The 16,622-nt window shown below is 33.6% G+C and overlaps 2 protein-coding genes across 2 annotated transcripts in view; one reads left to right on the top strand and one right to left on the bottom strand.

The window, feature by feature from the left end:
- Dnah3 (dynein heavy chain 3, axonemal) overlaps positions 1-16,622 on the top strand; it is a 219,818-nt gene that overhangs the window by 76,504 nt on the left and 126,692 nt on the right. The window contains exons 22-30 of the mRNA XM_065504697.1: positions 1,460-1,526; positions 2,076-2,966; positions 3,028-3,132; positions 5,833-6,003; positions 6,065-6,212; positions 6,274-6,372; positions 6,434-6,548; positions 6,970-7,138; positions 11,249-11,442. Coding sequence (XP_065360769.1) covers positions 1,460-1,526; positions 2,076-2,966; positions 3,028-3,132; positions 5,833-6,003; positions 6,065-6,212; positions 6,274-6,372; positions 6,434-6,548; positions 6,970-7,138; positions 11,249-11,442 — 1,959 coding nt within the window. The remainder of the gene's footprint in view (positions 1-1,459; positions 1,527-2,075; positions 2,967-3,027; positions 3,133-5,832; positions 6,004-6,064; positions 6,213-6,273; positions 6,373-6,433; positions 6,549-6,969; positions 7,139-11,248; positions 11,443-16,622) is intronic.
- Positions 7,197-10,558, bottom strand: LOC135953734 (uncharacterized). Its single transcript, XM_065503717.1, has 2 exons — positions 10,502-10,558; positions 7,197-10,235 (listed from the first exon to the last, which is right to left on the bottom strand). The coding sequence occupies exons 1-2, from the start codon at positions 10,556-10,558 to the stop codon at positions 7,197-7,199; spliced, it is 3,096 nt and encodes a 1,031-aa protein (XP_065359789.1).

Below are 16,622 nucleotides of genomic sequence, written 5' to 3'. Positions count from 1 at the left end.
GTCATAGCTCCCATAGAAGACCCGTTTCCGAAAATCACTTTAACGTGCGTAAATCGCTTAAAAATATTGGTATTCACACAAATTTCAACATAGTTAACTTTCATATAGACACAAATCACATGACCTAATTTCATGGTGATCGGTCCATAATGGTCATAGCTCCAATATAACCCCACTTTCGAAAATCACTCAAAAATATAAATTATTGAAATTTTAAAAGAAAAATGTTTTTGCACTTTTACTTAGTGTAGGGTATTATATGGTCCGACCATACTTTATTACTTGTTTTTAATATAACACTGCAAATAACGTCAAAGTGCGCACTTTTATATAAAAACTAGTTTTTGGAACACATTTTGCCCGTCTTGGGAATTTCTGCATTTAAAACGTAGAATGACAACAATGCTAATGCCGTTGACTTAAGAACATTTAGATCTATATTAGTTCTAAATTTTGTTATGATATCTTCAACCATACAAATTTTACAATGAATAATTTTAATTTTTTTAGTTTTTAAGGTAAATGACGCCCAAAAAAATTATAAAATTACTAGCTGATCCGGCAAACGTTGTTCTGCCATACAAATTATTTCTACTGAATATTTTGGTTGTTAAATAAAAAATAGCGAATGTATTCTAAGAGAAGTTGGCATTATAGGTATTTTTGATGCCAAATGAAGAGAAATACAATGGGTGGATAGGGACATCCTAATGTCCTAGTTTCATAAAAATAGTTAAATATTGATATTTGGATATTGCTCATACAAAATACTCGGCTAAAAAACGGGTGGGTGAGGGTCGGTTGATGAAAATTTGGGGTTATAGGTATTTTTTAATGCCAAATAAATAAAATGCGAAAAGAAAGCTTTTGGCCAAAAAATGGTAAAAATAAATTCTGGATAGGGTCACCCTAATGACCTAGCGGTATGAAATATACTTTACGACCTATTCTCATACCTACCAAACATACATACAAAATTTCATAAAAATCGGTTGAGCCGTTTCGGAGGAGTTCAAACACTAACATTGTGACACGAGATTTTTATATATTAGATTTAATTTCACTTAAATATTAATCTACAAGTCTTAAGGTTTTCACCAATAACAAACGCTTATATAAAAAGCTTATACTTAATCTTCAGAAGCTCCACAAACCTTTTCCTGTTTCAAAAATTTTAACATTTTTTCATACATTGCATCAAGCCGTTCTTGCGTGATCAAGATTGGATAACCTGATGATAAAGTTTTGCCCATTCTTTGCAGCACAATAGATAAGTGCACACTTCTCTATTTATTTGTTTCCATACATTTTCTTACTTTCATTCCACCGTATCGAGGGTGATAATGTAAATGTTGTTTTTCTTTTCGTTTTTGTGTGTCTGTGTTTGTTGTTATTTGATTCCTGTACTTCTAGTCAATGTTGATACTGATGCCATTTTATACTTGATGTATTTTTGCAGGATGTACCAAAGATTCCAATGTTTAAATGCGGATGCCATAGCAGAGGAAGTCGAGAATATGCACCGGGTAAGTAGGAAGCAATTGATGAAAATAACAACATGAACGAACAAGTCAGGAGAAAACAAACGTAAAACTGCTCTATAAAATTAGAAAAAATAAAAGAAAAGAAAAGAAAACTAGGAATTTTCCCGACAGAGCTATTATAAGACAGGGTAAATGTGAAAATAAAGAGTTGAGATTGATAAAACCATAAATATATTAGTATTATTGGATATTGGCAGAGATTAATTAACTTTTTAAGGATGATGTAAAACTTTACATCTTAAGGAAGTATAAAACAATATTATTGTCAATAATCCAAATACAATTTTAATAAGAAAAATTTTCATCACACTCTTTGACAATTTATAAAAAATTATTAACGTATGTGGTGCAAGTACACATGTACTTAATAATACTACTTCTATACCTAAACATCATTGAAATATTGCACAATAATTCTCATACAAAACTTCCACTTTATGAAAATCTTCTTGGTTTTGCTTAAAACTCTATTTTTCCTTTGTCATGCTTTGTTTTTTATTTCAATCATATTTCTTACTTCTTTTGTATTAGATTGTATACAAACTCTCACGTCAGTTGGCTAATAATCCCACGGCTAAACGGGCAGCGGAACAAGTACGAGTAAAAATTGAGAAATTTCGTGTTTATTTGCCGGTATTAGATGCCATATGCCGTCAAGGCCTAGAACAACGCCACTGGGATATGATATCGACATTTTTGGGCAAAGATTGCAATCCTGATTTGTATCCCTCCCTTAAGGATATGATTGATTGTGGCATTATGTCCATACTGCCACAATTGGAAGAAATTTCAATAGCAGCTGGCAAAGAATATGATTTAAATCAGCTATTGGATGGCATGAAAACAGACTGGAAAGATGTGTGTTTTGATGTTTTGCAATACCGTGACTCCGATACACATATACTGGCTGCTTTGGATGATATACAAACACTTTTAGATGATCATATCATGCGTACACAAGCCATGAAACGATCACCCTTTATAGCGGCTTTGGGCTCAAAGGCAGACGATTGGGAAAATCGTTTGACACTCATACAAAATATCATAGATACTTGGACTTCGGTGCAGATAACTTGGATGTATTTGGAACCCATCTTCTCGTCGGAAGATATTATGCGACAAATGCCTTTGGAGGGTCGCAACTTTAAGGCTGTGGATAAAATTTGGCGTCGCATTATGCGTAACACTGTTAGCGATTTGCATGTTATGGCTGCCACTGAGTATCCCGACATGTTGGAAATATTCAAGAAGGCCGTGGCAGACTTGGAAACCGTGCAAAAGGGTTTAAATACATATTTGGAACAGAAACGTTTGTTTTTTGCTCGTTTCTTTTTCTTGTCGAACGATGAGTTACTGGAGATTTTATCAGAGACCAAGGATCCTTTGAGGGTGCAGCCACATCTGAAGAAATGTTTTGAGGGTGTAAGTATTGAGAAGTTAATGGAAGCAATATTTGTAATTTTATGTTTTTTTTTTTTGGCAGATTTCAATGTTGACTTTTGATGACAGTATGGAAATAACCCAAATGATATCGGATGAGGGCGAAAAGGTGCCACTTGTTAGGAAAATTAATCCGCAGTTGGCCAATGTGAGTATTATAATAAAGGCTTGAATAATTTGTTTTATAATTTGGGAATAAATGGGGTTCGAATTAAATGTTATTTCAAAAATCTGGAATAGGCAATATTAAATAATAATTATTTGTAAATATTATTAACTTAGGTTTGGAAATGTTCAATATCGATTTGGGAAAAGAGATCATAGTTTTCATCTTGAAATCCAAGGCATCATGTTTGAACTGAAAAACTGTTTTTGCTGCGATAACCGACTTTTGTAGCTAATCGGAGTCATTAAATCTTAATGACCGAATGTTCCTTTTGAGACTGAAAAAATTTCAGTTGTGGTGACAAAAATTGGGATATTTCAATCGTAATTCTTCTTCAATAATTTGATTATATTCAAAAATTTTTTCGGATTTAGCAGAAGAAAGACAGTTGAGAAAAAAGAATTACGATTGAAATATCCGAATTTTTGTCACCACAACTGAAAGTTGTCAGCCTAAAAATGGTCCAATCATTAAGATTGAATGACTAGATTAAGTAGCTACAAATTCGGTTATCATAGCCAAAACTGTTTTTCAGACATTAGCTATTTTGTCATCACAAAGAATCTGTTTTCTTTATGCAGAAGAGGAGTTTTGTTTTGATATTACCAGAATATTTTACTTCTAAAGTTTTACTTCTAACTCTTTAAACTACTTACGTTTTCAAATAGAAATATTATACTTTTTCAACGATGAATTAGACTGAATTTCTTTATATTCGAATATAATTTCTATCCCTATTGCAGCATGTCTAAGAACATTAGGAGTATGAAAAACGTCCCTAAAAACAATTCATTCTCTCTGGTATCAAATTTACTAATTAGTTGGTGTTCCGCATTCATGCTGTAAGTCCTCTATACATTGGGAACTTTGTTAGTCAGCTCAGACCAGACAATATATTCTGATTACATACTCGATATCGGAGCTATGAGACTGCTGTAGGTCATTTAAGAGATTTTCAATGGGTTCTGGTAGCTGTGCTGACAGGGCACCGTTTGATTCGAGGATATTGAAACTCATTTTAATGATTTCTGTCAAGATGATATCGAGGAGAAGTCAGTAGAACAGACCAATCTGCCTTTCCTCTGCTCTCTCATTTAAACACGAACTGACAGATATATCTTGGGATGATATTCATATATGACAAAGATTTAGCATTCTTAAGACTGAGAGAATATGACCTTATATGACTGCTGTAGGTTGTCAGCTATTTCAAGAGATCAGCAACGGATTCTCCTAGCTCTGCTTACAAGGATATCTATTTGAATGCCAGGATATCAATTCTCTTTTTAATGATTTATGCAGAAGTTGTCACAATGACGATGGTTGCATAAATTACAATAGATGGCGGTCTTTTTAATGCGGTTTCTGTTTTTAATAACTTTGAAGGGTACATATCAGTCATTTATTCTCTCCTAGTTATTCAACATTATATAAACAAAATTCTTTTCTTCGAAAATGTCGAATTTTGTACCAACCAATCATAAGGTGGAAGTTTTGCTTTACTTCTTTAATTTGAAAAAAGTGCCGCTGAAGCAAACCGAGTGCTCACCAATGCTTATGGTGAATGTGTTCTACCGGTTTCAATATGCGGGAGATGGTTTGTGCGGTTAAGAAATGGTGATATTGATATAGAAGTTTGAAGACCAAGAATTTGAGGCATTACTCCATGAAGATTGTTGTCAAACTCAACAAGAGCTTTCAAAATCATTTGGAGTTACTTAATCAGCCATTTCTAATCGTTCGCTAGCATCAGGATTCATTAGGAAGTAGGGAAATTTAGTACCATACGAATTGAAGCCGAGAGATCTTGAAAGAAGATGATGCTGGAACGCTATAAAAGAAAAGCATTTTTGCACCCAGTCATTACTTGCGATGAAAGATGGATTCATTACAATAACTCGAAGCGGTACAGATAGTATGTGAAGCCCGGCCGAATCGACACCAAAGCCAAATATGCATGGCGCTAAGGTAATTCTCTGTATTTGATGGGAGCCACAGGGTTCTATCTATTGCGTGTTACACACCATCAAAAGGAACCTGTACCGAATGCAACTGATTCGTTTGATGGGAGCATTGTCCGAAAAACGGTGGGACATGACAACGCTCGGTCACATGATGCAATACCTTTTAAAAAGTATTGAGAATGAAGTGGTTGGCTCTCACACTTTATAGTCCAGAAAGTGGCCCGTCCGACTACTATTTGTTTCAATCGCTGCAGAAAGGCTCTAAGGAATACGCTTCACTTTGGAACAGATTATCCAATATTGACTTGATTCGTTCTTCATCTATAAAAATGAGCAGTTCTTTTGGCTCGAAGTCCATATGTTGGAAAAGGTTTTAGCTAACAATGGCCAATACTTTGAACAAAATTTATATTGTACAAATGTTTCAAAACAAAAGCTAAAAATGTTAAAAAATCCGCATTTTCATGTCATAAACCCAATATATGGGGTTAGTTATTCAACAAACGGGTTTATTCATTCATTGGGTTGTTTTGTTATCGAAACCAGCACAAACATGCAATGATGTTTATTAGGGAACCGAAGTGTAATCCATTTCGTTTATCATGAGGGACTAGATTATGGACCCAAGTGTAACTAAACTTATATAGCTAATCTCTAGCACCTTTTGTTCTTTTTTATACTTTAGCAATATTTTTTTTTAAATAAACAATACTTTTAGGGCTTAGTCGAACTATGGCTTAAGGAAGTAGAGGCCACAATGTTGGACAGTGTCAAAGAACAAATGAAATTTGCTTGGGAGGATTATTTCATGATTGAACGTATACAATGGGTGGTATCATGGCCGGGACAAGTAGTGCTTGGAATATCCTGCATGGCCTGGACTTATGAGGTAAAATTAAAATTATTAATCTCCTTAAAAACTATCTTTAAAATCTTATTATTCTACCCAGGTGGAGGAAGCTATAGAGAACAATACTTTGTCACAATATCTAACCAAGTCAACACAACAAATTTCTGACTTGGTTAATTTAGTGCGCACAGATTTAAGCAGCAATACCAGAATAACCATAGAGGCGCTAATAGTGTTAGATGTACATGGTAAGAATTTAAAATATAATATTTAAATTAAAATAAATATTTAATATTCCCAAACCCAAAGATCGTGATGTAGTGAATTATTTGGTGGAAAATAAAGTGTCTACTTTGCTAGACTTTGATTGGATGTCTCAATTGCGTTACTACTGGAAAGTCACTGAAAGTATGTAGTATTTAACTAACAGTTATTCTAATAAAAAACCTAAAAATTGATTACCTTGTAGAACGCGAGGAATGGGTTTGTGTCAGTATGGTTGTTACTGACGTCAAATATGGCATGGAATATTTGGGTAATACACCAAGGTTGGTCGTAACACCACTCACTGATCGATGTTACAGGTAAACTCTTCATTGCTAAAAAAAATGACCTTCAACAAATATGTAAATATTTATCGTAAGCAAATTTCATTTGTTGGAAAGTTGACATTTAAAAAATAGATCTCAATGTTCTGATAATACAGTTTCCTCCATATTTTTTGTTTTTGTTGAATCTTATAACTATAAACATAAATTATAGCCTGACAATATTTAAATATCCTCAAGGCTGACAGGATATGGGTGAAACAAAAACTGATTTTTTTTGGGTGAAAAACACAAAACAAAAAAATCTTTTTCGTAATAAACAGGACATCATTGACAGTTATTTTTGTTTATTGTACAACAAAATCTACATTAACAAAATATTTAAATATTTATGTTGATTTTTCTGACTTTTTATATTTTATTAATATTCATGTGTTTATTCCTTGTTTAAGTTTAGGACACTAATGGGCGCTTTGAAACTATGTTTGGGTGGAGCACCGGAAGGCCCTGCTGGCACTGGAAAAACGGAAACAACCAAAGATTTAGCCAAATCGGTTGCTAAAAAATGTGTGGTATTTAACTGTTCAGATGGTTTAGACTACAAGGCATTGGGTAAATTTTTCAAGGTAATTTTATTGAGCTAAGTAAATTTATTATTTATTAAGTAAAAGCTAACGATATAATTTAATAACGACGTTGACGGTATTTTAAGCGGCGTACGGTTTTGTATTCGTAGCCTTTATCTCCTAAGACAGCGGAATCCTTAGGTTCCTCTACAGATTTTAATTCAGCTGCAGCTTCGGTGGTATCTTCAGAAGGAGGCAAGTACTCGTTGGAAATTTCAGAGACATCACGACGTTGACGGTATTTTAAGCGACGGACAGTTTTATATTCGTAACCATTTTCTCCTAAGACAGCGGAATCCTCAGGTTCTCCTACAGATTTCAATTCAACAGCTTCGGTTGTAGCTTCTTCAGCAGCGGGCAAGTATTCGTTGACGATTTCGGAAACATCACGACGCTGACGGTATTTCAAACGACGAACAGTTTTGTATTCATAGCCATCTTGACCTAATACAGCAGAATCTTCTGGTTCCTCAACTGTTTTCAATTCAGCAACAGCTTCGGTTGTTGCTTCAGAAGGAGGCAAGTACTCGTTGGCAATTTCAGAGACATCACGACGCTGACGGTATTTCAAACGACGAACAGTTTTGTATTCATAGCCATCTTGACCTAAAACAGCAGAATCCTCTGGTCCTTCAACACTTTTAATTTCAGCAACAGCTTCGGTGGTTTCATCAGAAGGAGGCAAGTACTCGTTGGCAATTTCAGAAACATCACGACGTTGACGGTATTTTAAGCGACGAACAGTTTTGTATTCATAACCATTCTCACCCAAAGTAGCAGAATCCTCTGGATCCTCTACAGATTTCAATTCAGCTACAGCTTCTGTGGTTTCTTCAGCAGGAGGCAAGTATTCGTTGGCAATTTCAGAAACATCACGGCGTTGACGGTATTTCAAACGACGAACAGTTTTATACTCGTAGCCATTTTCACCCAAAGCAGCGGATTCTTCAGGTTCCTCTACAGATTTCAATTCAGCTACAGCTTCGTTGTTTTCTTCGGCAGGAGGCAAATATTCGTTGGCAATTTCAGAGACATCACGACGCTGACGGTATTTCAAACGACGAACAGTTTTGTATTCATAGCCATCTTGACCTAAAACAGCAGACTCCTCTGGTTCTTCAACAGTTTTAATTTCAGCAACAGCTTCGTTGTTTTCTTCGGAAGGAGGCAAATATTCGTTGGCAATTTCAGAGACATCACGACGCTGACGGTATTTCAAACGACGAACAGTTTTGTATTCATAGCCATCTTGACCTAAAACAGCAGACTCCTCTGGTTCTTCAACAGTATTAATTTCAGCAACAGCTTCGGTGGTTTCATCAGAAGGAGGCAAATATTCGTTGGCAATTTCAGAAACATCACGACGTTGACGATATTTCAAACGACGAACAGTTTTGTATTCGTAACCATTTTCACCCAAAACAGCGGAATCCTCTGGTTCTACAGATTTCAAATCAGCTACAGCTTCGGAATCCTCTGGTTCTTCTACAGATTTCAATTCAGTTACAGCTTCGTTGTTTTCTTCGGAAGGAGGCAAGTACTCGTTGGCAATTTCAGAGACATCACGACGCTGACGGTATTTTAAACGACGAACAGTTTTGTATTCGTAACCATTTTCACCCAAAACAGCGGAATGCTCTGGTCCTTCTACAGATTTCAATTCTGCTAAATCTTCGGAGGTTTCTTCAGATGGAGGCAAGTACTCGTTGGCAATTTCAGAGACATCACGACGTTGACGGTATTTCAAACGACGAATAGTTTTGTATTCATAGCCATCTTGACCTAAAACAGCAGACTGCTCTGGTTCTTCAACAGTTTTAATTTCAGCAACAGCTTCGTTGTTTTCTTCGGAAGGAGGCAAATATTCGTTGGCAATTTCAGAGACATCGCGACGTTGACGATATTTCAAACGACGAACAGTTTTATATTCATAACCATTTTCTCCCAAGACAGCGGAATCATCAGGTTCCTCTACAGATTTCAATTCAGCTACAACTTCGGTGGTTTCTTCAGAAGGAGGCAAGTACTCGTTGGCAATTTCAGAGACATCACGACGCTGACGGTATTTTAAACGACGAACAGTTTTGTATTCATAGCCATCTTGACCTAAAACAGCAGACTCCTCTGGTTCTTCAACAGTTTTAATTTCAGCAACAGCTTCGAAGGTTTCTTCAGAAGGAGGCAAATACTCGTTGGCAATTTCAGAAACATCACGGCGTTGACGGTATTTCAAACGACGAACAGTTTTATACTCGTAGCCATTTTCACCCAAAACAGCGGAATCCTCTGGTTCTACAGATTTCAAATCAGCTACAGCTTCGGAATCCTCTGGTTCTTCTACAGATTTCAATTCAGTTACAGCTTCGTTGTTTTCTTCGGAAGGAGGCAAGTACTCGTTGGCAATTTCAGAGACATCACGACGTTGACGGTATTTCAAACGACGAATAGTTTTGTATTCATAGCCATCTTGACCTAAAACAGCAGACTCCTCTGGTTCTTCAACAGTTTTAATTTCAGCAACAGCTTCGTTGTTTTCTTCGGAAGGAGGCAAATATTCGTTGGCAATTTCAGAGACATCGCGCCGTTGACGATATTTCAAACGACGAACAGTTTTATATTCATAACCATTTTCTCCCAAGACAGCGGAATCTTCAGGTTCCTGTACAGATTTCAATTCAGCTACAACTTCAGTGGTTTCTTCAGAAGGAGGCAAATACTCGTTGGCAATTTCAGAAACATCACGACGTTGACGATATTTCAAACGACGAACTGTTTTATATTCATAACCATTTTCACCCAAGACAGCGGAATCTTCAGGTTCCTCAACAGATTTCAATTCGGCTACAGCTTCGGTGGCTTCTTCAGAAGGAGGCAAGTACTCGTTGGCAATTTCGGAAACGTCACGTCGTTGACGATACTTTAGGCGTCTTAAGGTTTTGTAGCGATAACCATCATCGGCTAATATGGTCGAGTCATCGGTGTTAGTAAGATCTAAATTAACAGTGTCTTCTGATGGTGGTAAATATTCATTAATTGGACTATCAATGGCAGCTGAAGCTGCTACGGCTATAATAGCAAAGGCTACCACGAAAATTCTCTGCAAGGAATATATTACTTTTGTGATGTGTTACATATTAACCTAGAAACTTACCATTTTAATGTTTACTACCCAACTTTTCTGTTAGTTTTTGTTTTGAGAAGACACTCTCGCTTTTTTGTGATTGTGTTTTCTAGTCGAAAGACTGGGTTAGAATGCTATTTGCTATCACAACATACACTATATATACTTACAAATGTATCGAACGTAACTAACGGTTTGATCTTTTAATGTGGTTTAACCTCTTAAATGTTGTTGCCACACACGCACTCACTTAGTTTTTTCAAGTGGCCTCTTGTTAACTGTATTAATTGATTATCCATTATGTTAAACAAATGTTGGCATCTAACCTTGATAACGACGACTACGTTAAAGTGTTTTAACTTCATTAGTTGCAGAAGAGCCTCTTCAAATCAAACCACTTGAGAGCTTTTCTCAAGTGGGCTCTATAGTGATGGTGGCAGGCTAGGAAGCAGAGGAATATTTACAGGCATATAAAAGCTTTAAATTGTTATAGTTTCTTTGACGTTTAGATTGTGTTCAAGCACTCGAATGAAATTATAATTGGCTCTTAAGTTTTTAATCTCGATGAAAAAAAAGCAGTTGACATGAAATTTAGATGATAAATAATAATGTGACACAAAATAGACATTAAATAATTAGGCAGCTCAAATTTTGTGTAAAAGAAGGGGTAATTAAAGTTAAAATTGTAACATTCTCACGATTAATTGGTGTAACAACAAAGTATAATTTTTGTTAATAATTTGTTTATGTGATATGAGGTACATCTTAATGTTACACAGGTTATAAAGAAATGTAGACAGTCTGAATACTGTCTGTTTGAAATATTTTGTTTAATTAAAAATAATAAGCGGTTGATCATTTTGCGTTTATTTGTACATTTCTCGGCAATAATTTGTGGCCTTACTTCTTATAAGTAGTAATAGGTTTTAAATATATTGCAGTAAATATGTTCATTTATTTCTTATTCATTTCTCTGTTTCCTTTTATAGGGTTTAGCACAATCTGGCGCCTGGGCATGTTTCGATGAATTCAATCGCATCGAATTGGAAGTATTGTCTGTGGTTGCCCAACAAATATTAACAATACAAAGAGCGATTGGAAGAAAAGTTGTTAAATTCTTTTTCGAAGACACAATGCTACGTTTGGATCCAACATGTTCAATATTCATAACAATGAATCCAGGGTAAGTTTTAATATGCTACATACATCCATATACATACATATGTAGATATAAACCATGCAACGAGAGATATAATCGAAAAGAAGCAACAAATATGAAAATGAAGTCTTGTTTATAACAAAAGAATTGTATTATTTGTCAGAGTCAGGAAAGTATTAACTCTTTATTCACTTTAAATGGATAAAATCATAGATAGATACACATAGATCGGAAACTCTCATGTCAAAGACCTAACTCAGTTATCGAAAACCTATGCGGTGAGAATGTAGTATTGTAGTAAAAAATATATGTGAAAACAAAAACAACACTTGTATGTGTTATTTTTTGAGTAATTTTTTTGTTTGTATTTTTTTTCCAGTTTCCGCTATATGTATATTTTCTCTATGGTTAATGTTATGAGTTTTTTATAAATGGGAAATTCCACGAGAATCGCTACCTCGACTGAAAACACAAAAACCCTTGAAACTTTTTTCAAGATGATTTGAATAGAAGAAAATAATAAAATGTTACTATGTGAAAGTATTAAGATCATATTACAACATTTTAAAGGCAAAAATAATAGTTTAAACTGATTATATTTAATTTTTTAATGTTTACTGAAACCGAATCTATATTCTCTATTCACTTTTTTAGTTTTTGTATACATATATTTACAGAATATATATTGTTTTATTATAAGAGAAAAATCTGTCACGTACGGTATCTTTCGTACGATATTAAATTTTATTTTTTATAAAATCATCCAAAGATTATTTTTATTTAAATATGACGGATTGTAAAGGAAAAATATTTCGTTTAGTGTAAGAAATTAAAAGAAAACATAAAGCATATCACGATCCACAAATTTTCTACATGTACCTTAAAATGAGTTCTGTTTTATGTCACATGCGATATACCCTTATTTCGCTCAATATTTTGGACAACAATATTTCGAAAGAACTTTTTATTATTTTAAAATATAGTACCCTCTGAATGGAACATAAAAATACTCTTATATTTGCAAAATCTATTCCACTCTATAGGCGTACAAATGTCACGTACGATGATATGGAATTACCCATATGTATTTTGATGCAATACTTATTACAGATTCAATCTATTTTTCCTCTCCTTCATTTTCGAAATAATGGTATATCTCCAAAATACGAGCTAACCTAAAAAAACGATTGGCACCACTTCAGCGTGTCCGTTTAAGCGGTGCCCCTCTTGATAGAAAAAAAGGTGTCAATATCACGCGCAGTGTAATTGATCAGCATTTGAAATGAGTGTTTAAAAGGGTTCCACAACTTATGTTGAATAATCAATTTTGTGGGAAGTAAAATCAAATATTTTTTAAAATTTTTGATTATTTGTTTCTTTATTAAATTTTATGTTTAAATTTTTTGGAAAATATTCCAGAAAGATTTAAGTTTTTATTTAATTTATTATTAAATTGTTTGTAAAAAATTGCATACAGTCTGCAAAAGAAGGTATATCTAATATGTTTTCATTGTTATATGTCATAAATTTCCAAAAAATGTATTCAACACATTATTGGCACCATGTCTTTTTTCAAAACTTTAATTCTAGCTAATAATGGGCCAGGGACGGGCAGCTGGAAATTTCCTTGAAATTTTTTTTATCTAAAGAAAAAAAATTAGTTCGGAATAAATGTGGATCAAACTGTTCCTAATATTATTTGCAATTCTATTAAAATTTTTATACAAATTTTTGTTTTAGAAACTCAATGAATATGTAATAAAATCTTTATTTGTTAACAAAACTCAATGAAATTTTCAACGTTTTTTAAATTTGTCATTATAAATAACAAAATGTCAAAGGGAATCCCGCAATTCCTATAAATTGGAGAAAAATACCAAATATGGTATTTTTAAAATTTTGACCATTGGGTCCACATTTCCTTCGAGGCTGGGGAAATACTTTGGGGTTAAGTAGGCAACACATCAAGATTTCTAAAGCTGGTTTTTGTTTTCAAATTCCGTAGGGACGACATATTCAAAAAATAGGACATGTTTTTTATACCATAATGTTCTCCGTAAAGATGCCTTATAGAAAAAAATTAAATTGTTATATCGTCCCCTTAATAAAACAATAGTGTATATTTTGTTTGCTATTTCGAAATAATTGAGTTTAAAATGTTTGTGTTAGTAGACATCTGAAACAAAAGTAATATTTCAATTGATCTTTTGACCCACTTTGTGGAAGTAGAATTTCACCAAATTTTGACCACATATAGAATCTTATTATGCAATAAAAAACTAATGATGTATATTATACACTATTGCTTTTTGAGGAACGATATGTTCTTAAAGAAAGTTTTTTTTAATAAAAAAAGAGTTAATTAACCTTTTTTCGCCCAAATAACAGCAAAACATACTATTTTAAATTGAAAATCGTTTATTTTTGGAACTATAATCGATGTTGCTCTGAAGTCTTTTGCATATTATTAAAAATTTTATTGTCTAATTTTCAAAAAAAAAGTCTAATCAATTCGGTCCAAAAGTACTCCCTATATTTTTAAAAAAGCGGAATTGCAAAATTTTAAAATTTAAATTTTTAAATGACCATATCTCGGATATCGTAAGATATAAATAGCAGATGCAAGCACGGTTTTTCGAGGCTTATCCGGGATACAAAAATCTTTGAAATCGAATGGGAAACAAACAAATTGCAAGTGTTTAAATATTTTGCATGTCGAAGATACCTTAGCCCCCATAGTCCCTGGACTCTTTGTAGGGTCTATTTTAATAACTTGAACTCAAGAACTCCTTGTCTACGCCCATGTCAAATTTTATCCCGATCGGACCAGGCGTTTAGAAATGCCAAATTAATTTCCAAAAAATTTTGATTCTGCCCCACTGTGAATTGTAAAAAATATCACAAAAAAGTAATGTTTAAGCACAAAATTTCTTTATTCGATACCTGGTATTAACATTTGAAAATTAATTGATTTTCAATAGTCATTTAAAAATTATTTCGGGGCTTCAGGAAGTAATCGAGAGGTGGCAATTCGGTCAATCTTGAAGGCCAAAAAAAAATTTCGATTTCAATAATTCTGTGATTGCGGTCACCATCCTGTTGAAACAACATATCTCTCAGATCAATGGTATTCATATTTTCAAACAAAAAAACATGGATCATGGTGCGGTAACGATCTCCACGATCTTTTAGCTTTATTTTTGAAGAACTATGGTCCGATGATGCACCAAACGGTGCATATTTCTGGATATAATGGACGGTATAGGGTCTGTTGTGGATTGGTCTTACTCCATATGCGGCAATTTTGTTTACTAACAAATCCTTTAAGTCAAATGTGCCTGCCTCATCGCTAAACATAATTTAGCGATAAAACAGTCATCTCTAAGTTGCGAGAATCGATGACTGATTTTCAAAGTAAATTTGGATAATCTGGCAGCGTTGTTCAAGCGTCAATCTGTTGATGTTCGTTTGACAGTTATCTCTTTCGTAAGTAGTATTGGGCTTAAAAAACAACCCACAATTTCATATTATTCATATTTTGTCCACCTTTACATTTGCTATAAAATTGAATATTGCATAAATAATGAATTTCAATTAATATAATTTATTTAATTTCAACTTTTAGCCTAAAAGCAGACTATAATTTTTATTTCAAATTTCAATGCGATTCCTTTCAAGTTCTGAATATTTACTTCACACATGTTTGTATGTGCATATGTATGCAAAACAAATGGAAGAGAAGATGAAACTAAAAAAACAACAACTATGTCTTATATTTTTTTAATTTCGTTGTGTCAGTGTTTGTGTATGTGTGTGTCTGTATGTGTTTATTTTTTGTCATTTAGTTTATTCTAGTGGAATTTGTTTCATCTTTTTTTATATATTTTTTTTTCAATTCTTGTTGTATCAACTCGTTCTCATCCTTTTTGTATGTGACTAAATGTTGATACAGCAGTTTGTTTTGTATACACATTTTTTTCCGGTTGTTGGGATTGAAGGTTTGAATTTGTGTGGGAATGGGAATGAGAATGTTTTCTTTGTATTGTTAGCGGTTTACAAACAATGTTTTCGTTTCTGTTTCAGTCGTCTTTGAATTGTTTTTTGTTGCTGCTACTGCTGCTGTGTTGTGCCTTATTCTGCTAGTGCATGCAAGTGCATGTATGTATGACTTTAATCGTCCTCAATTTTTATATATCCTTGCATCCGTTTTTTTTTTTTGCTCTCTATATATTTCTTTTCTCTATTTAAGTTTTTTTGCTCAGTTTCAAGTTTATACATACATCTGTATGTATATTCTTATACATTTTATATGTATGAACAAACATACATACATACATATTCATACGTATGCATAGATTTTTTCTAATGTCGTTTTAGTATCGTTGTCGTTGTTGTGTTATTAAGTTTGATTCCCTTTTACTTTGCTTAACGTTGCATGCTTTTTACATTTGTTAGCATTTTTATAACCTTTAAACCATCACAATAGGCAACTGCTACATCCATAGATTAGGGTCCTGTGAGCATGTTATGTGGTTTGAATCAACCAACATCAACTAAATTATAATGCATGCATATTAAACTTGTAGCACCCCAATAACTTTAAACGCTTGCAGGAGTCTTATTTTCTTAAAATAGTAAAGAAATCAAAGGTTTTGTGGTTTCTTTCTAACAAAGTGTTAAAAAACCATGGGATTGTTAAGCAAAAAATCGAATAGTGAACGGAGTGCCTTCGGTCTGAAAAGAGGACGTACAAGTTACAATTTTAATGAACTCTGGAGTCCATTTTTGCACTAGCTAAATAAATAATAGTCATTTAAAGTTTATATTGTGGCATAGTCTTCATGTACCTTCTATGACACACCTAAAAGTGTTGGAGTATCTAAGAATACTAATAAGTAGACGGCCTGTAGACTCACATAACCGGTGGAGTTTTTAAAAACTCGAATATCTTTCAATCGGTTTTTGCATTTTAGGAAGTTTTAGAAAAATATTGCATTCAAGTTTGTCACTATAAGATCATATCTAATTTTCACAGAAATTCCTAAATAGATTTATCAACAAAACACACGCATTTTATGGTGCGGATTTTGGTAAAATATAATATAATAAAATGTAAATAAAAACAATGTTATTTATGGACATAGAACTTAACTAACATATGTGGTGAATGTACTTCATCGGCTGCAACGTGCGATATATGATTT

The sequence above is a fragment of the Calliphora vicina genome, chromosome 3, assembly GCF_958450345.1.
Source record: "Calliphora vicina chromosome 3, idCalVici1.1, whole genome shotgun sequence".
Lineage (NCBI taxonomy): Eukaryota > Metazoa > Arthropoda > Insecta > Diptera > Calliphoridae > Calliphora > Calliphora vicina.
Note: the sequence above shows the minus strand (reverse complement) of the source record. Positions and strands in the feature narration are given on the sequence as shown.

Bases quoted from the DNA above. Each gene is read 5' to 3' on its own strand.
- LOC135953734 (XM_065503717.1), bottom strand. From the start codon at position 10,558: ATGGATAATCAATTAATACAGTTAACAAGAGGCCACTTGAAAAAACTA. The intron at 10,236-10,501 runs GTGTGTGGCAAC...TATTCCTTGCAG, and splicing joins TGAAAAAACTAAGTGAGTGC to AGAATTTTCGTGGTAGCCTT.